This window comes from Geotrypetes seraphini, chromosome 3, assembly GCF_902459505.1.
Source record: "Geotrypetes seraphini chromosome 3, aGeoSer1.1, whole genome shotgun sequence".
Taxonomy (NCBI): domain Eukaryota; kingdom Metazoa; phylum Chordata; class Amphibia; order Gymnophiona; family Dermophiidae; genus Geotrypetes; species Geotrypetes seraphini.
In genome coordinates, this window is record NC_047086.1 from 274529671 (window position 1) to 274556578 (window position 26908).

Below are 26908 nucleotides of genomic sequence, written 5' to 3' on the forward strand. Positions count from 1 at the left end.
CAGGCAGGGGTGTCTTGGGGTATTGGTTTCACCAACCTGACCTCAGAAGAGGCTTTCTTCATTCAAGTTCTGCCTGTTCATTTAGGATCCCCAGAGTTCAACAAGCGTTCTTTATAGTTCAGTCTTGCAGGAGAATCTGTATAGCAGGCTGACAGTAAGATAGGCAGATGCAGTGAGTCTCTGCATTATCCAACAACCTGTCGGTCACGATTAAGTCAGATATCTGAGACTCTACTGAACCGCCTTTATAAAATAGCCTTTCATTTGGTTCCTTTTTGGAATTCTCACATAGACATTCTATTATAAAATCAGGCCCTCAGTGCTTTAAGTATAATATCGCTCCTCTTCCACCTCCTCCCCACTAAAGCATCCTATCTTTCATTTGTAATTAACTTAATAAAGGATGCATAACTTAATGTTGATGGAACAAAATAGGGCTAAAACCACATTTATTTATCTTAATATGGGAGGTTTATATACCATCTTTGGCAATTCATTATAACATTAAGTACCGTAGATGAGGTCTCAGAAGGTGAAGAGCGGTTGTTGGTTTTTTTAAAAATTTTGTTAAAGAAAGGAAAAGAGGAGGGAAGAGAGGAAGATAAAAGGTAAGAACAACTTCTCAATTTCAGCCTTGTCTCTGACTCCACTTCATGGGGAAATTGGAATCACAGGAGGGGCTGTTTCTTCATGACAGAGAGGCTATAGGAAAAAAGGTTTCCCACACAACACTGCTGGCTCTCCTAATGAGTCTCTCTATTGTAATGTAATGTAATTTATTTCTTATATACTGCTACATCCGTTAGGTTCTAAGCGGTTTGAAGAAAATATACATTAAGATTATAAATGAGAAGTAAGAAGGTACTTAAAAAATTCCCTTACTGTCCCGAAGGCTCACAATCTAACTAAAGTACCTGGAAATTAATAAAGAAGAGAAAATAAAGATGGTTGAAAAAAGAAAAATTCTATGTGAACTTATAGGATGAAAATTAAACTGACAGTGAAGAACTGTATGAAAAATACATATGGAATGCAGTTAGAGAGGGTAGGTTACAATCTATTTATGGTATTTGTTTAATTGGAAGGTGTTAAGGTGGGTAATTTGGGGGAAGGTTATCTGAAGGTAGGTGAATCTTCTGGAGGTAAAAGAGGAGGGGTTAAGATATTTGGATGAATTTTTTGAAAAGCAGGGTTTTGATTTCTTTTCTGAATGTTTTGAAGTTGTCTGATATTGTCATAAGATTGGAGATGGAATGGTTGATTTTTGCTGCTTGTGTTGACAGAAGGTTGTCAAACATTTTCTTGCGTTGTGTGCCTTTGAGTGGGGGGAAGGCGAAAGGGTTCGAGGTTCTTCTGTGTCTTGAGGTGGAGATTTGGTTTAAGCGGTTATTTAGATACGAGGGGGAAGAGCCGTGTAATGCTTTGAATATCAGGCAGTAGAATTTGAATTGGATTTGTGCTTGTATGGGTAGCCAGTGTGCTGGGTGACAGTAAAGCACAGTTACTTACCGTAACAGTTGTTATCCAGGGACAGCAGACAGCTATTCTCACTAATGGGTGACATGATCCAACGGAGCCCCGATGCGGACGCCTCACAAGCTGTCTTGCTTGAAGAAACTTGAAGTTTCGAGTCGCCCGCGCCGCGCATGCTCGAGTTCCTTCCCGCCCAGCACAGGGCGCATCTCCTCAGTTCAGATAGCTAGCAGAGAAGCCAACCCAGGGTAGGTGGGTGGGACGTGAGAATAGCTGCCTGCTGTCCCTGAATAACAACTGTTACGGTAAGTAACTGTGCTTTATCCCAGGACAAGCAGGCAGGTATTCTCACTAATGGGTGACCTCCAAGCTAACCAGAAAGGGATGGTGGGAATGTTGGCAACTTAGGAGAATAAATTTTGCAATACAGTTTGGCCAAACTGTCCATCCCGTCTGGAGAAAGTATCCAGACAATAATGAGAAGTGAAGGTATGAACCGAGGATCAAGTGGCAGCTTTACAAATCTCCTCAATCGGTGTCAATCTGAGGAAAGCCACAGAAGCTGCCATTGCTCTGACCTTATGGGCTGTGACTTTACTGTGAAGGAGTAATCCAGCCTGGGCATAGCAGAAAGAGATACAAGCCTCCATCCAGTTGGAGATGGTACACTTAGAGATAGGACGTCCCAACTTATTCGGATCAAAGGAGCCGAAGAGTTGAGGAGCAGATCTGTGTGGTTTGGTGCGTTCCAGATAGAAAGCCAAAGCATGCTTACAGTCCAGAGTATGAAGAGCTGATTCTCCAGGATGAGAATGAGGCTTTGGAAAAAACACTGGAAGAACAATGGATTGATTGAGATGAAATTCCGAGACAACTTTAGGAAGGAATTTCGGATGAGTGCGAAGAACCACCTTGTCATGATGGAATACTGTAAAAGGTGGATCCGCAAACAATGCTTGCAGCTCACTAACTCGACGAGAAGAAGTGAGGCCAATGAGAAATACAACTTTCCAAGTGAGATACTTCAGATGAGCCTTGTCAATAGGTTCAAATGGAGGTTTCATAAGCTGAGAAAGAACAATATTGAGGTCCCAAACCACTAGAGGTGGTTTGAGAGGAGGATTGACATGGAAAAGTCCCCTCATGAATCTGGAAACCACAGGATGAGCAGAGAGAGGTTTCCCTAGAAGTGGCTGATGGAAAGCAGCAATTGCACTCAGATGGACTCGTATCGATGTAGACTTGAGGCCACAATGGGAAAGGTGCAAAAGATAGTCCAAAACTGAAGACAAGGAGGAATGTTGAGGCTCCTGATGATGAGAAAAACACCAAGTAGAAAATCTAGTCAATTTTTGGGTATAGCATTGTCTAATAGCAGTCTTCCTTGAAGCTTCCAAAACATCCCTTACAGCTTGCGAAAACTGGAGAGGAGTTACATTGAGAGGAACCAGGCTGTCAGGTGGAGAGACTGCAGGTTAGGATGAAGCAGAGATCCCTGATGCTGTGTAAGCAGCGATGGAAACACTGGTAGAAGGAAGGGCTCCCTGCTGCTGAGTTGAAGTAGAAGGGAGTACCAAGGTTGCCTGGGCCACCGAGGAGCAATCAGAATCATGGTGGCATGGTCGGACCTCAGTTTGGCCAGAGTCTTTTGAATGAGAGGAAATGGAGGAAACGCATACAGAAAGAGATTCATCCAGTCCAGAAGAAAAGCATCTGCCTCGAGGCGATGAGGAGTGTAGATCCTGGAGAAGAACTGAGGCAGTTTGAAGTTGTGGGGGGCTGCAAAGAGGTCTATCTGAGGCGTTCCCCACAGAGAGAAAATGTGATGAAGGGGCGTGGAATGGAAAGTCCACTCGTGAGGCTGCAGAAGACGACTCAAGTTGTCCGCTAAGGCATTGTCCGCCCCTTGAATGTAGACAGCTTTGAGGAAGGTGTTGTGGCGAATTGCCCAATCCCAAACTTTCAGAGCTTCCTGACAGAGGGAGGCCGATACCGTGCCTCCATGCTTGTTGACATAATACATGGCGACTTGATTGTCCGTGCGAATGAGGACAACACGGTCGTGAAGCAGATGTTGAAAAGCATTGAGAGCATTGAAAATCGCCCTGAGTTCCAGGAGACTGATGTGGCACTGGCGGTCTATACTGGTCCAATAACCTTGAGTGTGAAGGCCATCCAGATGAGCCCCCCAAGCGTAAGTCGAAGAGTCGGTCATGAACACCTTCTGATGGGAGGGCGTGTGGAACAGTAAGCCTCTGGATAGACTGGAGGAGAGCATCCACCAGCAAAGAGACTGTGTCAGAGCAGGAGTGACTCGGATGTGTCGAGTCAGAGGGTCGGAAACCTGCGACCATTGAGATGCCGGGTCCACTGAGGAATTCTGAGATGAAGTCAGGCAAAAGGAATCATGTGCACTGTAGAAGCCATATGGCCCAAAAGAACCATCATGAGTCTTGCCGAGATGGACTGGCGAGAGGACACTGACTGACAAAGATCGAGAAGAGCTGCCAGACGTTGTGGAGGGAGGAACGCTCTGAGTTGAATAGTGTCCAGAATATCTCCGATGAAGGGAAGAGTCTGGGAAGGTTGCAGATGCGATTTTGGGAAGTTGATCTCAAACCCCAGACTCTGCAGGAACCAGATAGTACGCTGAGTCGCCAGGACGACTCCTTGAGACGAGGAATCCTTGATGAGCCAGTCGTCCAGGTATGGAAACACCTGCAGACCGTGGTTCCTGAGCACTGCGGCCACTATAACCAGACACTTGGTGAAGACTCTGGGTGACGATGCCAGGCCGAAAGGGAGCACTCGGTATTGAAGATGAAGATGTCCCACCCCAAATCTGAGGTATTGACGGGAGGCCGTATGCATGGGAATGTGAGTGTAGGCCTCCTTGAGATCCAGAGAGCATAACCAGTCATTCAGCTCGAGGAGGGGATACAGAGATGCTAGGGTCAGCATGCGAAACTTTTCTTTGACCAGAAATTTGTTGAGCACCCTGAGATCCAAAATAGGATGCAGATCACCTGTCTTCTTCAGAACAAGAAAGTACCAGGAGTAAAAACCCTTGTTCTGTTGAGCCAACGGAACTGGCTTGACAGCCCGAAGCTGGAGCAAAGTCTGAGCTTCCTGAAGAAGAAGGGCAGTATGGGCAGAGGAGGAAGGATACTCTCTTGGAGGATGTTCCGGAGGAACTTGATGGAATTGAAGAGAGTATCCCTCCCTTACGATGGAAAGGACCCAGAGGTTGGTGGTAATAGTCGTCCATCGATGGTAAAAATGATGGAGACGACCTCCGATAGGGGGAAAAACGGGGAAAGGCAGAACGACGGACATTATGCTCTCCATGAGACAGTCAAAAAGGCTGAGGAGTCTTGGGGACAGCAGATGGCTGAGGCTTTTGTTGCTGCTTCTGCGGATGCTGTCTCTTAACAGGCTGACGGATGGGAGGAGCCTGTTTAGGTGGGAAACGCCGCTGGTAGATCAAAGGCGGGCATGAGGGACGAGAAGGAGCTGGCTTGAGCTTCGGTCGGAGAATCGATTGAAAGGACTTCTCGTGGTTCGACAGCTTCTTGGTCACCGCTTCGATGGACACGGTACATTAGCCAGCCTGTCCTGCAGATTGGGGTCCATATTGATGGTCCTGAGCCACGCAAGCCGTCGCATGACTACTGAGCAAGCAGTAGCCCGAGCAGATAACTCAAAGGCATCGTAAGAGGACTGCATCAGCTGTAAACGAAGTTGGGACAATGAGGCCAGGACTTCTTGGAACTCGAAGTGGGCCCGAGGATCCAAATAGGCCATGAACTTAGGAAGGATGGACAGGAAAAACTCAAAATAAGTTATAAAATGGAAATTGTAGTTAAGAACTCTGGATGTCATCATAGAGTTCTGGTAAATTCGCCTGCCAAACCTGTCCATTGTCTTGCCCTCCCTGCCAGTTGGAACAGTGGCATAGACCTGGGAGGGGTGAGACCGCTTCAATGAAGACTCCACCAACAGGGATTGATGGGAGAGCTGGGCACCGTCAAACCCCTTATGATGAACTGTAAAGTACCTGGCATCCAATTTGCCCGGAACAGCGGGGATGGAATAGGGCAGGGGTGCCCACACTTTTTGGGCTTGCGAGCTACTTTTAAAATAACCAAGCCAAAATGATCTACCAACAATAAAATTAAAAAAAAAACACAAAGCACACTGTACGCATCTAGAAAATGTTAATTATCATTCCTATTCCAGGGTTTTTCAAAGAGGTCAAAGCAGATGACTCTATGCACTATCACCTCAGTAACAACCATACAAAAATAGACAAATATACCCCCCTCCCTTTTTACTAAACCACGATAGCAGTTTTTAGCGCAGGGAGCTGCGCTGAATGCCCAGCGCTGCTCTCGACACTCATAGGCTCCCTGCGCTAAAAACCTCTATTGCGGTTCAGTAAAAGGGGACCTTAGTGTAAAATATAGACAGCAGATATAAATTCAGATACATTTTGATCACTAAATTTAAAATAAAATCATTTTTCCTACCTTGTCTGGTGATTTCATGAGTCTCTGGTTGCACTTTCTTCTTCTGACTGTGCATACAATCTTTCTTCCCTTCTTTTAGCCTGTATGCTTCCTCTCCTCCAGACCTCATTCCTTCCCCCAACTTTTCCTTCCTCTTCCCTGCCCTTTCTTTCTCTCTGCCTCCCTTTATTTTTTTCTGTTTCTCTTCTTTCCTTCTGTCTCCCTGCCTGCCCTTTTTCTTTCTTTCTCCCTGCCCTCCCCCAAGCCACTGCCACTGCCTTTGCCATCGGGGACCAGGACCCAAACGCCACCAATAACAGGCCCCAAGCTCTCCCTGCTTCGGCCAACCAGCATTCCTCTCCCTGACGTCAATTCTGCCGTCGGGAAGAGGAAGGCTGATCAGCCCAAGATCGTGATCAACCTATTGGAGGAAATGCTGCCGGGTCCTGCCTTCGCGGAAACAGAAAGTAGGCAGGACCCGGCAGGAAGAAGAACAAATGCTTCACTAACCTGTCTCCCGCATTAGCCCATAGCGATTCAGGGCTCTCAACATGTGCGTGCCGGCTTCCCTTCTCCCCTCCCCCTCCCCCCCCCCCCCCCCCCGGACATAACTTCCGGTTTCGGAGGGAAGAGAAGAGAAGCCGGCACGCACACGTTAGAGCCCGGAGCATAAGTTTGCTACGGGCTGAAATCTCCAAGCCGGTTTTTTGGGTTTTTTTTTAATGTTCAGCAGCGGCAGATGACAGCTGGGCGGACCGCCCAGCTAAAAGGCCCTAGGGAGAACACTCAGAGGAAGGCTGATCGCCCGTAGATCAGGACGGCAACACGAGTCTATCACGGAGCCCGGGATGGGCTCCGCGATCGACTCACGTTGCCTTCCTGAGCTACTGGTCGATCGCGATCGACGTGTTGGGCACCCCTGGAATAGGGAGTCTCCAGACAGCGGACAAAGGTCTGATCCAGCAGCTTATGCAGGGGAAGCTTGAGGGATTCAGCAGGAGGTTAAGGGAGGAGCATCGTATCGAGATACTCCTTCGAGAATTTGGACCCTGTGTCCAGGTGGATATCCAGATCAGCTGCCATCTGACGGAGGAAAGAGGAGAACGACAGCTGGTCAGCCAAAGCAGGGCCTCGAGATGGGCTCGAGGACGTCGAGGCCTCCTGATCCAATGAGGACGGGGATCTAGGTGGGGAAAAAGATCCCATCGTGTCCTTGAGCTCCGGCATAGGAGGAGGTGAAGTAGCCGGTGGTGATTACTGAATAAAAGGCTGCTTCTGATGAGGCGAGGCGTGCCTGGATGAATGCCTCTAAGAATGCCTCGATCGATGGTGCGAACTATGCCTGGAAGCAGACCTCAATAGACGAGGCGAGTGTGTCTTTGCCGAGGCCCCCAGAGAGTGGATATGGCTGGAAGCGGTGGATCGAAGCAGAGGAGGATGGCTGGAAGCACCTCGAGGCACTCGCAAAGGCTCGAGCCCTTGCATCGAGTGGATAGGTTCCAATGGAGGCACTCGCAAAGAATCTACTCCTTGCATCGAGTAAATCGGTTCCAATGGAGGTATGGGCAAAGACTCTGCTCCTTGCGATGCATGCATCGATGCCAGACCAGACACTCGCAGAGACTCTGCTCCCTGTAGAGACTGTGCGTCTGCTGAGGCACCGGAGGCGGCTCGACCTCGCGGGAGACCTCCGCGTGCCCAGGCTGGATTTGAGAGAGAAGCTTCGGCCCTATCGTGGTAAAGAGCTGGATGAATTGCTTCTCAAGCAAGGTCTGGAATGAAGCCAGCAAGGATGGAACCGCATCTCCAACGGGACCACCTGCATGGGCTTCGTGCTCCCTCGAGGCAGTGTGAGAGTGCTTGGACTTAGAAGCCTTGGGCACTTTGAGCACTACCGGAGGAATGGGCTGCTGCGCAATCTGACCTGAAGAGACAGAGGAAGGCACCGCAGCCTGCGTCGAAGCCTGAGCCAGAACAAATGAAGCAGGTTTGATGAGGCTCGGAGCAGATGTGGAAGCCTGGGGAGCCTCGGGAGAGGTTGATGGTGAAGGGCCCTTCGATGACGAAAGCTCCCTCGAAGACTCCATGCTGAACAGCGACTCCCACAAGATGCAAAGACGCTTGAAAGCACGGGCTGTAAGTGTTAAGCAAAGCTGGCACGATTTTGGGAGGTTTTGAGGCCCGAGACCCCGAAGACAGCGTCAATGAGGGTCCGTCAGTGAAATCGCGCGCTGGCACTTGGAACACTTTTTAAAACCGGTAGCAGGCCGGGACATAGGCCGGAAAAGCTCCGCCGTGAGATCGAAGCCGCGGGGCTGTGGCCAAGTGGCCTGCCCGGCCGAACGGATGGAAGAAATTTTTTTTTTTAAAACAATAAAACACAACGAAAAACAACGATTGTGAGAAATTAAACCCAAAACCGTGGATTTAGAAGGCACAAGTGAAGAAAAACTTCGCACAGAGAGTCGAAAACGGACTTCTCGGCTCCGAGGAAAATTAAGAACTGAGGAGATGCGCCCTGTGCTGGGCGGAAAGGCACTCGCACATGCGCGGTGCGAGCGACTCGAAACTTCGAGTTTCTTCAAGCAAGACTGCTTGTGAGGCGTCCGCATCGGGGCTCCGTTGGATCACGTCACCCATTAGTGAGAATACCTGCCTGCTTGTCCTGGGATAATAGTTCTTCCTTCAGATATATATCTAGGGATTTTTTTTTCTTTCACTCCTCTTTCTCTTTGTTTTGTTATGGGGGAAATAAACGGGAATAACAAACAGCATACCTATTCTTGGTAAAGTTGTGGGTAAAAGGTTAAAAAAAAGGGGGATACACTGAAATGTGAATAATGTTTTCTGTTTTTAATACTTTGGACTTGTACCTACTCATCATCTTGTATCTAATATAATAAAACCCTAAGTGCGCATGCACACTCTTACCTGCGTGTTCCGTTTTCCGTGAGCTGTAGGGCCCCGCCGGCAAGAGTGCGCATGCGCGCTTCTACTCCCTCCCTCCCTCACTCATTGTAAGTTCGCCGCTGTCGTTGCTCCCTCCCTCCCGTACACCCTTTCCCGGCGCACAGGAACCCCCATTGACCCTCCCAATGTTTTCTGTTTTTAATACTTTGGACTTGTACCTACTCATCATCTTGTATCTAATATAATAAAACCCTAAGTGCGCATGCACACTCTTACCTGCGTGTTCCGTTTTCCGTGAGCTGTAGGGCCCTGCCTGCAAGAGTGCGCATGCGCGCTTCTACTCCCTCCCTCCCTCACTCATTGTAAGTTCGCCGCTGTCGTTGCTCCCTCCCTCTCGTACACCCTTTCCCGGCGCACAGGAACCCCCATTGACCCTCCCATTGCGAGACCCACAAACCTCCCGGCTCCAGCAGCGGCCGCATCACACTAAAGACGCTGCTTTGTGACCTTCCCATACTCTGATTTCCTCTGCCGGCGTCTCTGCGATGATGTAATCAGAGACACGGCAGAGCAAATCAGAGCATGGGAAGGCCGCGAAGAAGCATCTTTAGTGTGATGCGGCCGCTGCTGGAGCCAGTAGGTTTGAAGGTCGTCTCGCGGTGAGAGGGTCAGTGGGGTCTGCTGCACGGCGGCGATAGTGGCGGGGGTGGGGGAGAGGGTTCTACTGCAGAGGGGGATGGCTGGCAGGCAGGTTGGCTTCGGAGGGTGCAGGAGGGACAAAGTATGGAAGGCAGTGAGGGGAAGCAGGGAAGAGGTGCTGCTGGACCGGTGGAGCAGGGAAGAGGGACCAGGGGAGCAGGGAAGAAGTGCTGCTGGCGGGGGGGGGAGTTCTACTGCACAGGGGGATGGCAGGCAGGCAAGCTGGCTTTGGAGGGTGGGGGTGGGACAAAGTCTGGAAGGCAGTGAGGGGGAGCAGGGAAGAGGTGCTGCTGGACCAGGGGAGCATGGAAGAGGTGATGCTGGACATGGGGAGCAGGGAAGAGGGACCGGGGGAGCACGGAAGAGGTGCTACTGCACAGAGAAGTGGGTTGGGGGAGGAAAATGCTGCTGCTGCACAGGAAAATGGAGGGGGAGGGTGGGCTTCTGCTGTTACTGCACAGGGAAGTGGAGAGGGGAGGGAAATGCTGCTGGTGAGAAAAGGGAGCTGGGGCTGAAAGGGAAAAGATGGAAGAAGGGGGCTTGGGGGGGGGGGGGGGTAAAGCACAGTTACTTACCGTAACAGGTGTTATCCAAGGACAGCAGGCAGATATTCTTGCATGTGGGTGACGTCATCTACGGAGCCCCGATGTGGACAGCTTTTCAAGCAAACTTGATTGAAGATTCAAGTTTGCTGTGCTGCACCACGCATGCGTGCCTTCCTGCTCCACTAGAGAGCGCATCCCCTCCTCGTGGTCTCCAGTTCATATAACCAGCTAAGAAGCCAACCTCGGGGAGGCGGGAGGGTTGCGAGAATATCTGCCTGCTGTCCTTGGATAATACCTGTTACGGTAAGTAACTGTGCTTTATCCCAGGACAAGCAGGCAGCATATTCTCACATGTGGGTGACCTCCAAGCTAACCAAAAAGGAACGGAGGGAAGTTGGCAATTCAAGAAAACAGATTACGCAAAACCAATTGGCCAAACTGGCCGTTGCTCCTGGACAAAGAATCCAGGCAGTAGTGGGAGGTGAAAGTGTGAACCGAAGACCAAGTGGCAGCTTTGCAAATCTCCTCGATAGGTGTTGACCTGAAGAAAGCGACAGAAGCCGCCATTGCTCGGACTTTATGTCCCGTGACCCGACCATACAGCGCGAGACCAGCCTGAGCGTAGCAAAAAGAAATACAAGCAGCCAACCAGTTGGACAAGGTACGCTTGGAAACAGGATGCCCCAACCAATTAGGATCGAAGGACAAAAACAATTGAGGAACCGTCCGATGAGACTGAGTGCGTTGAAGATAAAAAGCCAACGCCCTCTTACAGTCAAGAGTGTGAAGCGCCACCTCACCAGGATGAGAGTGGGGCTTCGGAAAAAACACCGGAAGAACAATGGACTGATTGAGATGGAAATCAGACACCACCTTAGGCAAAAACTTAGGGTGAGTGCGGAGAACCACCTTGTCATGATGGAATACAATAAAAGGCGGATCCGCCATCAATGCCTGCAGCTCACTAATTCTTCGAGCAGAAGTGAGCGCAAGCAGGAAGATCACCTTCCAAGTGAGGAACTTGAGATGAGAAAAAGCAAGTACTACAGAAAGGACGGACTACACCTCAACAAGGAAGGAGCAAGAGTATTGGCGAGCAACTTGAAGAGGGCCATCGAGAAGGCTTTAAACTAATAAATAGGGGAAAGCCGACAGTCGACCACCAGTCGATGGTACGGACAACAGGATGCCCCGATGAAGGATCAATGGGCTACTACTCATACACAGGAGAGGACGAACTCACAGCAAATAAGGAAGACAAGGCAGGAAGGGACAACTCAGACACAGGAGGGGATGACCGCACAGCAAATAAGGGAGACAACACTGGAGCGGTTAAGGAGACCGTGAAAGAAACAGTAGGGACAGCAAAGAGCAGAAAGTCCAAAAAAGTAACTCGAAGAGAACTCAAATGTATGTATACCAATGCTAGAAGTCTAGGAAACAAAATGGGGGAACTAGAGACAATAGCAAGAAATGATAAGTTGGAAATCATTGGCATAACTGAAACATGGTGGAACGAAGAAAACAAATGGGACACAGTACTTCAGGGATACAAACTATATAGAAGAGATCGAGTAGGGCAGAAAGGTGGAGGTATTGCCCTATATGTTCAGGAAGGAGTAGAATCTGTTGAAGTGGCTATGACGGAAACGAAAGAGAAGCTAGAGTCCCTCTGGGTCAAGATTCCTGGCCAAAACAGTGCAGACACGGAAATTGGCCTTTTCTATCGTCCCCCGGGACAGGCGGATGAAACTGACTCTGAAATGATAGAGGAAATCAAACGAGAATGCAAGACGGGCAATGTAATAATATTGGGAGACTTCAATTTCCCGAGGATAGACTGGAAACTAGGAACCTCCAACTGCGGCAATGAGGTCAAGTTCCTGGAGGCGCTAGGGGATTGCTTCCTGGAACAAATGGTAAAAGAGCCGACAAGAGGCAACGCCACCCTGGACTTGGTGCTAAATGGCCTCACGGGACCGACAAAAGAAGTAGAAGTTACGGCACCGCTGGGGACGAGCGATCACAATGTGATCATCTTTAAGCTTGACATCGGGAATAGAAAAAGTGCCAAAACCTTAACCAAAACCTTTAACTTTAAAAAGGGCAAATACGATTGCATGAGAGCCATGGTGAAACAACGACTCAAAAAAAAGGTGGATAAACTTGAAACAGTAGAGCAGGCATGGTCCCTACTGAAAACTACTATCACAGAAGCACAAAACCTATACATTCCGAGGATCTCCAAAGAAAGGAGAACAAAGGGTAAGGGAGAACCAGCATGGCTTACCAGACAGGTGAGGGAAACCATACAAGAAAAGAAGGACTCTTTCAAAAAATGGAAACACATGAAAACAACCGAAGCATGGAACAAACATAAAGACGATCAGAAGAAATGTCACAGGGCGGTGAGGGATGCCAAAAAGGACTATGAAGAAAAAATAGCGCAAGAGGCCAAAAACTTCAAGCCCTTCTTTAGATACGTGAAAGGGAAAAAACCCGCAAAAGAGGCGGTGGGACCCCTGGACGATCAGGGAAGAAAAGGGTACATTAAGGAAGATAAACAAATTGCGGACAAACTAAATTCCTTCTTTGCGTCCGTCTTTACGGAGGAGGATACCGCAAAAATGCCAGAAACTGTGAAAGTGTTTAGTGGAGTAATAGAAGACAGCCTCACCACAGTTGAAGTAGATTTGGACCAGATATACTACCAGATCGACAAACTTAAAAGTGACAAATCCCCTGGACCAGATGGAATTCACCCGAGAGTCTTAAAGGAATTGAAGGTTGAAATCGGAGAGTTATTGCAAAAACTCGCCAATCTGACAATCAGAACTGGACAGATACCGGATGACTGGAAGATAGCGAACGTCACGCCAATTTTCAAAAAGGGATCAAGAGGAGAACCGGGCAACTACAGACCTGTGAGCCTTACGTCTGTCCCTGGAAAGATGGTTGAAGCACTGATCAAGGATAGCATAGTCCGGCACTTAGATATACACGAATTGCTGAAACCCAGTCAACATGGGTTCAGGAAAGGGAAATCATGTTTAACGAATTTGCTTCAATTTTTTGAGACCGTGAACAAGCAAATTGATAGTGGAATGCCGGTGGACATAATATATTTGGACTTCCAGAAGGCATTCGACAAAGTTCCGCATGAAAGACTTCTCAGGAAACTACAATGCCATGGAATAGAGGGAGATATACACAGGTGGATAGGCAAATGGCTGGAAAACAGGAAGCAGAGAGTGGGCATAAATGGGAAGTTCTCAGACTGGGAGAAAGTGACTAGTGGTGTGCCCCAGGGCTCGGTACTTGGGCCGATCCTATTTAACATTTATATCAATGACCTTGAAGACGGAATATCCAGTGAGATCATTAAGTTTGCAGACGACACAAAGCTATGCCGGACAATCAGAACGCAGAAAGATAGCGAAGAACTCCAGAGCGACTTGTATCAGTTAGAGAAATGGGCAGAGCAATGGCAGATGAAGTTCAACGTGGAGAAATGCAAAGTAATGCATTTAGGCAGTAAGAATAAGGAACACGAGTATAGAATGTCAGGAGCAACTCTTGGTAAGAGCGAACAAGAAAGGGACCTGGGTGTACTGATAGATAGGACCCTGAAGCCGTCGGCACAATGTGCGGCAGCGGCAAAGAAAGCGAACAGAATGTTAGGAATGATAAAGAAAGGAATCATGAGCAGATCGGAGAAAGTCATAATGCCGCTTTATAGAGCAATGGTCAGACCACACTTGGAATACTGTGTCCAACATTGGTCTCCCAAACTAAAGAGGGATATAAAACTGCTGGAGAGGGTGCAGAGACGAGCAACGAAGCTAATAAGAGGTATGGAGAACTTGGAATATGAGGAACGACTCAAGAAACTAGGACTGTTCTCCCTTGAGAAGAGGAGGCTGCGAGGGGACATGATAGAGACGTTCAAAATACTGAAAGACATCGATAAAATAGAGCAGAAAAACAAATTATTTACACTGTCCAACGTGACACGGACAAGAGGACATGGTTTAAAGCTAAGGGGGGACAAGTCCAGGACAAATGTCAGGAGGTTCTGCTTTACGCAGCGAGTGGTGAACGCCTGGAATGCTCTTCCACAGGAGGTTATTAAGGAATCCACTGTGCTAGGATTCAAAGGCAAATTAGATGCACATCTCCTTATGAGAGGCATAGAGGGATATGGGTGGTAAAACTACATCAGGTGTATACCTGACTGGGCCTCCGCGTGTGCGGATCGCCGGACTCGATGGACCATGGGTCTGATCCGGAGATGGCAGTTCTTATGTTCTTATGTTCTTATGAGACTTATCCATAGTCTCAAATGGAGGTTTCATAAGTTGAGCCAAAACTACATTGAGATCCCAAACCACCGGGGGAGGCTTGAGAGGAGGATCAACATTCAAGAGACCCCTCATGAATCGAGAAACCAAAGGATGAAGAGAAAGGGACTTCCCATCAAGCTGCCGATGAAAAGCAGCAATCGCACTAAGATGCACTCGAATAGAATTTGTCTTAAGACCGGAGTGAGACAAATGAAGCAAATACTCCAGAACCGAGGACACCGGAACTGACAAAGGATCCAGATGATGAGATGAACACCAGGAAGAGAATCTAGTCCACTTCTGAGAATAGCAGAGCCTAGTCGAGACCTTACGAGAAGCCTCCAAAACCTCCCTGATCGACTGCGACAAGGGAAGAGAATTCAGGTGGAAAGGAACCAAGCTGTCAGATGTAGAGACCGCAGATTGGGATGTAACAGCGAACCCCGACTCTGAGACAGCAGAGATGGAAAAACAGGCAGAAGCAGAGGCTCCCTGACACTGTTGAAGAAGCAGGGAGAACCACGGCTGGCGAGGCCACCGAGGAGCAACCAGGATCAGAGTGGCGTGCGTAGACTTGAGATGCACCAGCGTCCGCAAAATTAGGGGAAAAGGCGGAAACGCGTAAAGGAACTTCCCCTCCCAAGCGAGGAGGAAGGCATCGGCCTCGAGACGATCCGGGGAGTACATCTGGGAACAGAAGAGAGGCAGCTTGTGGTTGAGGGGGGAGGCAAACAGATCTATCTGAGGGGTCCCCCACCGCTCGAACACCTGGCGTAAGACCTGAGAGTGAAGAGACCACTCGTGCGGCTGTAGGAGGCGGCTCAGCTTGTCCGCTAGACAGTTCCGCTCCCCTTGAATGTAGACCGCACGAAGAAAGATGTTTTGGGAAATCGCCCACTCCCAGAGACGAAGAGCTTCCCGACACAGGGACCAGGATCCCGTTCCCCCTTGCTTGTTTACATAATACATCGCCACCTGATTGTCCGTACGGACAAGAACCACACGATCGTGAAGCAGGTGGCGGAAGGCCACAGCGGCCAGATAAATGGCCCAAAGCTCCAAGACGTTGATGTGGCAGCGATGGTCCTCCGCTGACCTTAGCCCCTGAGAGCGCAGCCCGTACAGATGAGCCCCCCAAGCATACTCCGAAGAGTCCGTGGTGAGGAGCTTGTGGTGCGGAGGGAGAAAGAGCAAACCTCTGGAAAGACTGGAAGAGTTGGTCCACCAGCGGAGCGAGCGTCTCAAAGAAGGAGTCACCGTCACGGGACTGGAGATTGGGTCCCCGGTCTTGACGCCACTTAGAGGCCAACGTCCACTGAGGGATCCGCAGGTGCAATCGGGCAAACGGTGTGACATGGACGGTGGAAGCCATATGACCCAGAAGAATCATCATGTGTTTCGCCGAAACTGCGGGTAGCAGCGAGACGTGTTGGCTCAGACAGATGAGCGCTTCCAGCCGAGGAGGAGGAAGAAACGAACGCAGGCGAACCGTGTCCAGCACGGCCCCGATGAACTGTAAGGATTGAGAGGGGCACAGCTGAGATTTGGGAAAATTCACCTCGAACCCCAAACCCTAAAGAAAAATAATAGTCTGTCGGGTCGCTGAGATAACCCCCTCCCTCGACGGCGCTTTGATCAACCAGTCGTCCAGGTAAGGAAACACCTGGAGACCCTGGGACCGCAACACCCCCGCAACCACCACGAGACACTTCGTGAAGACACGAGGGGACGAGGCCAGACCAAAGGGGAGGACTCGATATTGGAGGTGCAACTCTCCCACCTGAAAGCGCAGAAAACGGCGAAAAGCGGGATGCACCGGAACATGGGTGTAGGCCTCCTTCAGATCGAGGGAGCACATCCAGTCCCCTTCGTCCAGGAGTGGATACAAAACCGGGAGGGAAAGCATCCGGAATTTTTCCCGCACCAGAAACTTGTTGAGACGTCTTAAATCCAGAATCAAGCGCAGATCCCCTGTCTTTTTTGGAACTAAGAAGTAACGGGAGTAAAACCCCCGCCCCTGTTGACAAGGGGGGACCACTTCCACCGCCCTTAAGCGGAGGAGAGCCCGAGCTTCCGAGAGAAGAAGGGGCAGCTGCGCCCGATTGGAACGACACTCGCTTGGTGGGCTGTCGGGAGGAACCTTCCGGAAGTTCAGAGTGTCACAGTGGCAATCACGCCTAAGATCCAAGCGTCCGATGTGACAGCGGTCCAGCGATGGTAGAACTGTCTCAAACGGCCCCCGATCGGAGTGGGATCTGACTGCAAAGCGGAGAGGGCCTGCCCCCATCCGCTCATCCCGTCAAAAAGACGGAGAAGGCTTAGCAACGGCAGGTGGCTTGGACTTGGGTAAGGCCCTAGGATGCGCCTGCTGACGTCTGGGCGGCGGTCGGGAGAACGCCGGGGTAGATTTGTGTGGATAACGCCGCGGCGGGGCCCGAAAGGGCCACGACGTGGACGGCTTTGGCTTCAGCCTGACGAGTGAAGCAAACGACTTCTCATGCTCCGAGAGGCGCTTCGTGGCCGCTTCAATGGTGTCATCAAACAACTCCTTGCCCACGCAGGGGAGGTTGGCCAACCTATCCTGAAGATTCGGATCCATGTCGACCAGGTGTAGCCATGCCAGCCGGCGCATGGCCTCCGCAAAAGCCGAAAAGCTCAAACCCATCATACGCCGCATGAAACAGATGAAGTCGTAAGTTGGAGAAATCCTCGAGGAGCAGACCAAACGCCCCCTGGCGTGAGGCTGGTAAGTCCGCCTGGAAGGCCATCAACGAGCCAATCAGGTGTTTTAGATTGGACGTGAAGGTGAAGGAATAATTCAGCACCCTAGAGGCCATCATAGAATTTTGGTAGAGCCTGCGGCCAAATTTATCAAGGGTCCTGCCCTCCCGACCCGGCGGGACCGCCGCCGAGACACGGGACAGGTGAGACTTCTTAAAGGACGACTCCACCAGTAACGACTGGTGAGACAATTGCGGATGCTCGAACCCCGGGCAGGGGACCGTATGGTATTTGGAATCCATCTTCGAGGGGACCGCCGCCACCATATAAGGAGTCTCAAGGTTCCTAATGAAGGTTTGCCGGAGCACAAGGTTTAACGGCAGCCGGAGGGACTCTCTAGGCGGAGACGGCATGTCCAACTCTGCCAGATACTCCTTAGAATACCTGGAGTCAGACTGGAGGTCTAGGTTAAGCGCCCAACCCATGTCCTGCACGAACCTCGTGAAGGATGGGCGGGACGCTCCCCTAGCCTCGGGAGGGGACGCCGAACGAGACCGCCCCGGCGCTGAAAAGGAAGGGGAAGCCTCCCTAGAATAGCGAGGTTCCCGCTCCGTGGCGCACTCCGAACCCCAGGAAGCACTCAAGGAGCGTGCTGGGGTCGAGGTCCTGCGGCGTCTCGAGGAGCCCCTCGCAGACGATCCCGGGGTACGGGGCACCGACCGATGACGGGTCGGGTACCTGACCCCGGACTCCCTCGGCGAAAGCCTCGAACCTCGGTCCAGAGCCCCGGACCGAGGGGGAGTGAGCAACAACCGAGGGTTATCCAGAGACAACTCCGAAACCCTCAGCGGTCCTACAGCACGGGTAGTCGGTGAGCGACCTCGCCTCGGAGGAGAACCTCGGGCCCTCTTAGAAAACCTCCGGACCGAGGCCTCAGAGTGCTTCGAGCGACGCTTCGCCCCGCGGGGGAAGACCGCCTCGAGGCCCGGGGCGAGGAGTCCGAGGACGAAGACAGATGTCGGGATCGGCGCACCTTGGTCTCCGGCGCCCTGATGCATGACTCAGGCTGGTCCGGCGCATGCGAGGTCGAGGCCGGTTGAAGATGGGCCAGCGTGGTGGACAGCTCCGATGAAATCATCGCCCGGAGCATGTCCTGAAAAACCGGCACGGGCATCATCGAGGGCATGTCCGGTGCCGTAGTGCACTCCACTGAGGGCGACCTCGATGCAGAGTATTCCCTGGTAGTGGAGGCACGACCCGAGGGCTTGGAGGACTTCGCCAAAGCAGCGGGCAGGGAACTCCCCCATGCCCTGCCGGCGTCCCCGAGGAAGGCTTCATCGCCGGTGTAGAACCTGCGGGAGGAAGAGGGGACTTACCCGGAGCCGAGGTCTTGGACGACACCGAGGTCTTCGGGGTCGAGTCCCGAGGCAGGGCCGAAGCACTCGAGACCGAGGTCAAGGCCAGGGCTGAGGCCGAGGGCTGGTCGACCGCAAAAAGATCCGCCATACGGGCCTTACGTCGACAAAGGGCCCGATGCTGAAATGTGGCACACCGGGGGCAGGACTCGGTAGGATGATCGGCCCCTAAGCAAAGAATGCACCAGCGATGCGGGTCTGTGATGGACAGAAGACGATCGCACCTGGTGCACTTTTTAAACCCGGTCAAGGGCCGGGACATAAGAAAAAAGAGGCCGCGGCCGACGAGGCCACGCAGCCCCAACAACCCGGGAGCCCCCGAGCTGTAAAAAAGACCGCAACAACAACAACAAAAAAGCAACTACACGCGCACAGCGATTCTCCCAGAAAAAACAAGAAAAGCCGCGGTGCTAGAAGGCACTTTCGGGCAGAGATCAAAAACAGGACTTCTTGGCTCCGCGGAAACGAAAGAACTGGAGATCACGAGGAGGGGATGCGCCCTCTAGTGGAGCAGGAAGGCACGCATGCGTGGTAAAGCACAGCAAACTTGAATCTTCAATCAAGTTTGCTTGAAAAGCTGTCCGCGTCGGGGCTCCGTAGATGACGTCACCCACATGTGAGAATATGCTGCCTGCTTGTCCTGGGATAAAAATGGTTTTGGAGCTGGAGCTGGGGCTGAAAATAGGGGACATGTGAGGGAAGGAGGCTTTACTAGCACCCGTTAATGTAACGGGCTTAAACACTAGTTTCATTATATTTCAAATGATTTATTATATTTGTTACATGATGATTAATAAAAAGATTTAACATTAACTAGGTAATCTAAACACCTCCTTCACTAACCTATATAATGCAGTGACAATCCTTGAGTTGAAGAACATGGACTTAAATTTATTTTTTTTCATTTCATTACATTACATTACACCAGATAACAGATGGCACAGTTTAGTGACTTGTAGGGTTTCCTTGCTCCTAGAGGATTTCCAAAGCTTGTAGCTCTGAGTAGCCTCTGGTTCAAGCATTAGATCTGGTAATCAACGTAAGCCTCTGAGCCATGGTAGTAATAATACATTTTGTAGATGTAATTTTGCCACCCTGCACTTTATGAAGCTTTTATTCTTGTTCAAAACTGAGGAAAGGAGTTTTGGAGAAGAATCTTCAGGTCTACTTCTTCCCAACCACATACTTGCTACTGCCCTTCCATCCTCATGAGTCAATGATCTATGAAAATGTAAAATATATTTTACCTTAAGGAGATAGCTTGAGGACAGTATATTTGACAAGAAACTGATTAAGATTTTAAAAAAAAACTACCATATTCCTAGATACTTACTTCATATTTTCCTGCCATGATCAGTTTAGCAAACCGCCTAGATCCAGCCACATTACAGCGCTCTCCAATGTTAACAAAATTAGTATAAGGGCCAATCCTGAAGGGCTCCAGACCTTGGAACAAAAAACACACATCAGTATTACATAGCACTGATAACATCTTTTCCAGAAGATAGGTGTGTCATTCTGGACAAGCAGGTTATCTCCCCATGATCATGAGCCATATGTAGAAGGAATCCACTCCGGATATTTTATGTGATAATCTTAAGGTGGCCAAACAGGTTGAAAAGGTGACGGCGTTATGAAAATTTCCTCACAGCAAAGCTTTCAAATCGGTGACAGATCTGCTCTATCACCAATTTGGAAGATTTGCTGTGAGGATTTTTTAAGCGCCACTGAAAAGAGGAAATTTGCATAACGCTGGTGTATTTGTTCCAGCAGTAGCAAAGCAGAGAAAAGTCTCACTCGGAAAGTTGAGGTGACAGCAGACAGGCAGATGAGTCAAAATGAGTTATTATACAGTACATGATTTTAAAGGCAACAGTCTTCCTTGCTGCAATAAAATGTTGCACGATGAGATGTCAATGATGAAAGTTTGGTGATGAAAAGTCCTGCAATGCCCTGGGCTCTGGTGTCAGCGCTGGTTCATGAGGGGGGATCTCGGGCCTTGGTAGCAGTAACTAGGCGATACAGCGAAACCAGGACCCGCTACAGTTTACATGAGCCTGTAGAAAAATGAACCTCAGGACCTATTGCAAGTCCCTTGGGTGAACCTCTCAGATTTGGACAGAATTTTGCTCTTTGGACAATGGAAGGTTTTATGGGACAAATGTATCTGATTGCTTACTTAGATCCTTAGATATTATTAATATAAAAGTAAGTTTAGAATTAATATAGTGATGCATATTCCTTAATATATAGGGGTAGAAGGGTGAGTTAATAAGGTTTTAGTTACATATAAAGGGGGTTATTTGGTTTTATTTTTATTAGAGAAATTTATTTTATGTGACTGATTATCTGATAGCTGGTTACTGAGTTAGTTAATTCTCTCAAAGTAGTTCTTACAATTGCAAAGTATTAAAGATATGAAATGATAAATAGAATTAATTTTTTTGGCTTTTAATATATTAGGAATGGTATAATTATTAAAATTGAAGAAGGTGATATAAGAGTAAAATATGATATTTAATTTTTTAAACTCATCAGTTTATTTATATCCTCTTGAAAATTATACACTAAAATAAGGTACTTCATGATGAAAGTGTAATGTGATGAATTTGAATAATAAAGAGAGAGGGGATGATTGGTATAGTGTAAGTTGAGGGGCATGGTAGATAATGGTTTTGTGTGTCCTTTCAAGGTATTATATTAGGAAATAAGAAACTTTCTATTAAGTTAGTTTAATGAAAATTATATTAGCTAGGTTTTCAATCTACAGGATATTAGGGAGATTGGGATATTAAAAATAATTTATTTATATATTCTGCTCAATTAATAAATTATGAATTAATTTTTACTGTTCAGTAATGATACTGTCTAAATATGAAATGAGTTAATGAAATTAGGGTTTGGTTATTAGGGAAAGGTTAATGGTTGATTACTTCTGTATTACTATTAAATTTAAAGAGGGAATAGATATTCTTTATTTTACAGGGGTATTGAGGTAGGGTGATATAACAAGGTTTTGCAATTTAATTTAGTTTAAAACATGTTTATAGGAATTGTATTGATTTTGGCAATGAATTTAAGTAATTTAGGCTGTATTTTTAATTTGTTTAATTTAATTTGAAAAGAGAAGTGGGGATATAGTTTATAATATGAATTGTGGGGCAGGGGGTGTGTGATTTAGTGTGCCTATTCAATCCATTTCCAAGTTTACATGATTTATTTTAGGGGAAAGGTTAGGGTGGGTTGTGGGATGGGTGAAGTCCTGGATGTGTATCATTTGTTAGTGTGTATTATGGTGGGAAGGGATCTACTTTGATTATTATTGTGAATTATTTACAATGTCCTTAAAAATATTTTCATTAAATGTTAATGGCCTTAACCATCCAATTAAGAGGAAGAAAACACTTACCTTTTTAAAGAAACAGGATGTGGATATATATTATATTCAGGAAACTCACTTGAATGCCATCGAATCAAAAAAGTTGGAGGGTGGGTGGGTTAGTCAATGTTTATTTGTCCTTGCTGTGGCTATTTTAGTTAATAGTAAATGCTTAGCTACATTTAAATTGAATTCTGCTGATCCCTTAGATAGATGGGTCCATGTGGACATGAGCTTGGGGAAAATACATTGGCGCTTTTTAATGTCTATGCCCCTAACTCACATTAGGCTGAATTTTTCAAGGCTTTTCAACAGTTGATATTACCACTGGTTGCTTCTAATGTAGTTATGGCGGGGGACTTTAACTTTGTGATGGATCCATTATTGGACAAGAAGCCACGTAGAATAATAAAATAATTAGGGTTAGATAATTTGGAACAATCCTGTGCACTTAAGGATATATGGAGGATTCGCCATTTTAATGATCGGGAATTTTTCTTCTGTTCCAAGATTCACAATCATTTTCGCAAATAGATTATGTTTTTGTATCAGATAAGTTAGTACAACAGGTGATAAAAGCCGTCATAGATCCAATAATTTTGTCAGATCATGGCGGAGTCTGGATTGAATTTAAGTTTGCTGATAAAGATTCTAGTAGACCTGTGTGAAGATTTAATACATTGCTTGCAGATACAAACTTTCTTGAAGAATTCCAATTAAAAATGAATGAATATTTTCAAATTAATACCTCTGGGAAATCTCACTAGAGACCTTGTGGGATGCTTTCAAAGCTACCATGAAGGGGCAAATAATATCCTATTCGGTACATATTAGGAAACAACTTAAAAAGGAATTTACTGATTTGGAACAAAATATTATAGACTGGGAGTCACAACTGGCCTCGAAATGGGAACAATCTACTTTACAGGCTCTTTTAAATGCTAAATATAAATACAATGAGATTTCCTCTCAATTGGCTAGGAAAGAATTGTTTTCTCAACAGGCTCTGTATTATGGAAACTTGAATAAGGCGGGAAGAGTATTAGCTAATTATCTTAAAGTTAAAAAAAGAAAAGTAAAGATTGTGGCTGTTAAAGATGAGAAGGGTGAAATTCATTTTCAAATTGGAGATATTTTAAAACAATTTTTGAACTTTTATAAAGCTTTGTATTCTTCAATGCCTTATTCAAATAAAGAATTAGAGGGTTTCGACCAAAAATTCCCGATCATATAAAAGGTAACCTAGAGGCACCTGTTTCATTGAAAGAATTACAAACAGCATTGAAGTTCCTTAGAGTTGGATCCGCTCCAGGTGGTGATGGTTTCACTGTAGAGTTTTACAAAGCATTCCAAATTATCATGCTCTCCTCATCCTATCTAGGTTTTAGAAAATTAGTAAAAACGAAACTGCTCAACCGATTTGTCACCTAGAATTTGTTGTTCATTATCTCTCATATTCTGTATACTGAATTCATTGCTTCTACACTGTAACTATGTCGCTGACTGTCTAGCCTTTCTTAGTTGTTCTTGCATTCAATGTACTTGAATTCATTAATTCTATATTGTAACTATATCACTGACTGTCCAGCTCCTCTTATTGTAAACCGCCTCGAACTACTATGGCTTTGGCGGTATATAAGAAATAAATTATTATTATTACCTCATATATTAAATTTATATCAGGCTTAACTGACTAAAGGTTGCATTACAGGTACTATGGCAGAATCTTTAACAATTGTCTAGTCGAAGCCAAATAAAGATCATATGTTGGTTTCAAATTACAGGCCCATTTCTTTGATTAATGTAGATGGAAAATTGCTAGCTAAGTTATTGGCTTTATGCTTGGCCAAGGCTCTCCCTTATATTATTGGTATGCACCCAACAGGGTTCATTGCTCATAGACATTCTTCAAACAACACTAGACTGGCTTTCCACATGTTAAATTTAACAAAAGCCCTGGATGATCCGGCCTTCTCTGTGTCCTTGGATGCAGAGAAGGCCTTTGATCGTATGGAATGGACCTTCATGTATCAAGCAATGGATTGCTTTGGTATAGATTCTGGATTTCTACAAATGATTCAAACCTTATACAGCTCCCCCTCTGCCAGATTATATATTAATAATACTTTTTCGGACCGTTTCTGTCTGGAGAGGGGAGTTAAGACAAAGGTGTCCGTTATCTCCTTTGCTTTTTGATATAGTATTGGAACTCTTATTATTGGCTATTCAGCAGGCAAAGGAGATCCAGGGTATTCCTTATGTAGGTCGGGAATATAAAGTCTCTGCGTATGCAGATGACATTTTGCTTCATTTGAGGAATCCTGAAACTACCATTCCACATTTACTAGATTTGATTGAAATATTTGGAAAATTTTCAAGGTATAAAATAAATTTGAGTAAATCAGAAGTTATTCCGCTAAATGTACATTGTCTAAAATGATTGTTTGATTCATTCCCCTTCCTTTGGAAGGAAGAGGGTATAAAATATTTAGGAATTTGGATTTATAAAACGCTGGAAGAAACGAAAGTAAATGAAAAATCTTTATTGCTAAAGGTCACGGAAATGTGTGAGCAATGGAACCCCTTACATCTGTCTTGATGGAGGAGATTCCAAACTGTTAAGATGATGATTTTGACTGTAATTTGCTACCAAATGAGTATGTTACCAGTGTTTTTTCAGGGGTCCTTTTATAAAAAGTTAAATAGTATTCTCTAATTTTTCTAGTTACCAAACATTATCTAAAACTCATAATTCTCCCTTAAAATTTTATCTCATCGTTTAATCTATTACTTCAAGTTGAAATGTAATTCTTGTTTTAGTTTTGATGTAATCCGCCTTGAACTGCAAGGTAATGGCGGAATACAAATCACTAATGTAATGTATTCTCACCAAATTTATTTGGCTAGGGAAAACTGCGAGAGTTGCTCTAGTATCTTTACAAAGACCAATTGCAAAGGGTGGGGTAAATTTTCCCAACTTTTATAGGTACCATCAAGCCTATATAATGCGTCAAGACATGTATTAGATGCTCCCTGAACTCATGGAAAATCTTCCTGATTGGTTATGGTTGGAATGGCAGCTCCTGTCTCTGAGATTATGTCACCGTTTTGAGTATCAGGATGTATAAGGACAATAGAATTTTATTAAATACATGGAAAACTTTAAAATATATTAATAATTTGATAAATATTCCGATTCATAAATCCACCTGTCAGTCCCTTTGGCTGAACTCCAAGATTTAAATTGGTAGGTTTAAGGTTATCTGGAAACATTGGATAAAGGCAGGTATACGCACTTTGGATGATGTAATAACAGATGGTAAGCTGCTTGACTTTTCACAATTGCAACACACATTTGGTTTTGTTAAATCTCAAAACTATAAATGGTTGCAGTTGAAGCAGGCCATTCAGGAAGGGTTCCCTGACTGGAAAAATCTGAAAAATCAATATAGCTTGCTGGTCTTAAGTTTTCAGGCGGACTTCCTGGGACACCAGACACCTCAGTGGTATAAATTAATATCTGGATTTTTGAAAAAGAAACCAAAGACTGGTCTTCGTGACATTTGGAGCATTGAGATAAAGCATCAGATTACTGCGTCTCAATGGCCATGAATATGGATTTGGAGGATGAAATGTACGGTGTCTGCATCTATGAGACAAACATGGTTTTTCTTATTACATAGAGCTTTTTAGACTCCAGTTCATTTACATAAAGGAGATAGTTCCAAGTCTAATAGATGCTGGCACTGTCATCTCAAAGCTGGGACGTTGGATCATTTATTATACTATTGTCCCTTGATACTGAAATTTTGGAGATCTATTTGGGATCAAGTTAATAATTTATTAGAGAATCCAGTGGCATTATCGTATGATACCATTTTATTTGGTACATTTATGAGAGAGAAGAGTCAACTATCTGCGAGAAATAACAAACTTCTTTTTGACAGGGGTTGCCATGCAGCTTATTTTAAAGAATTGGAAAAATTGGGATAGATTAAATTACACATTCTGGTGGAATCCCTCTATTATATTTTTAAAATGGAACAGGTCATGGCCATTCAGCATGGCAGTTACAAGAAATTTATGGATGTTTGGGAACCATTAACTAAATACTATAAGGATTGACCTCTTTAGATGTCCTTTTAAACATACACATCCAGGGCGGGAGGGTGGGGAGGGGGGTACGTTTTGGAATTGATTTAAGGGGTATATTTAGATAGTTCTTGTAGGTATCTATTGATTAATAGGTGGAAGGGTGGGAGAAATAATTTATTTTTTATATATAAATTCTTGTAAGTTTAATGTGCTTTAATTTTAATATTCTATGTAAGTGTATTAATTATTATGCACAACTGTAGTTTAAAAATTGAATAAAGAATTTAAAAAAAATTTAAAAAACAGGAAGACAACTTTCCAGGTGAGAAACTTGAGATGAGCTGTGGCTTCATCAAACTAAGGTCCCAGATGACAGGAGGAGGCTTGAGAGGTGGTTTAACATTGAAAAGTCCTTTCATAAATCTGGAGACCAGAGGATGAGCAGTGAGACGTTTTCTCTCAATTGGTAGGTGAAAAGCTGTAATAGCGCTGAGATGGACTCTGACAGAGGTAGATTTGAGTCCAAAGTCAGACAGATGAAATAGATAATCCAAGACCAACTCCACTGACAAGGAAGTTGGATCAAGATGAAGAAGGCGGCACCAGGAAGAAAAACGAGTCCAATTTTGTTGATAACACTGCTGAGTGGCTGGTTTCCTGGAGGCATCGAGAATATGTTGAACCGGCTGAGAAAGATGCAAGTCAGATGGATTCAGCTGGAGAGAAACCAAGCTGTCAGGTGCAATGATTGCAGGTTGGGATGTAGAAGTGATTCCTGATGCTGAATAAGCAGAGTAGGAAAAACTGGAAGAGGTATGGG

General features: G+C 46.4%; 1 protein-coding gene across 4 annotated transcripts in view; it reads right to left on the reverse strand.

Annotated features, from left to right (window-relative positions):
* The window catches only part of MTR (5-methyltetrahydrofolate-homocysteine methyltransferase), an 819135-nt gene that overhangs the window by 438775 nt on the left and 353452 nt on the right, over nucleotides 1-26908 (reverse strand). For all 4 annotated transcript variants that reach the window (XM_033935789.1, XM_033935788.1, XM_033935790.1 and 1 more), the window contains exon 13: nucleotides 19948-20060. In XM_033935789.1, coding sequence (XP_033791680.1) covers nucleotides 19948-20060 — 113 coding nt within the window. The remainder of the gene's footprint in view (nucleotides 1-19947; nucleotides 20061-26908) is intronic.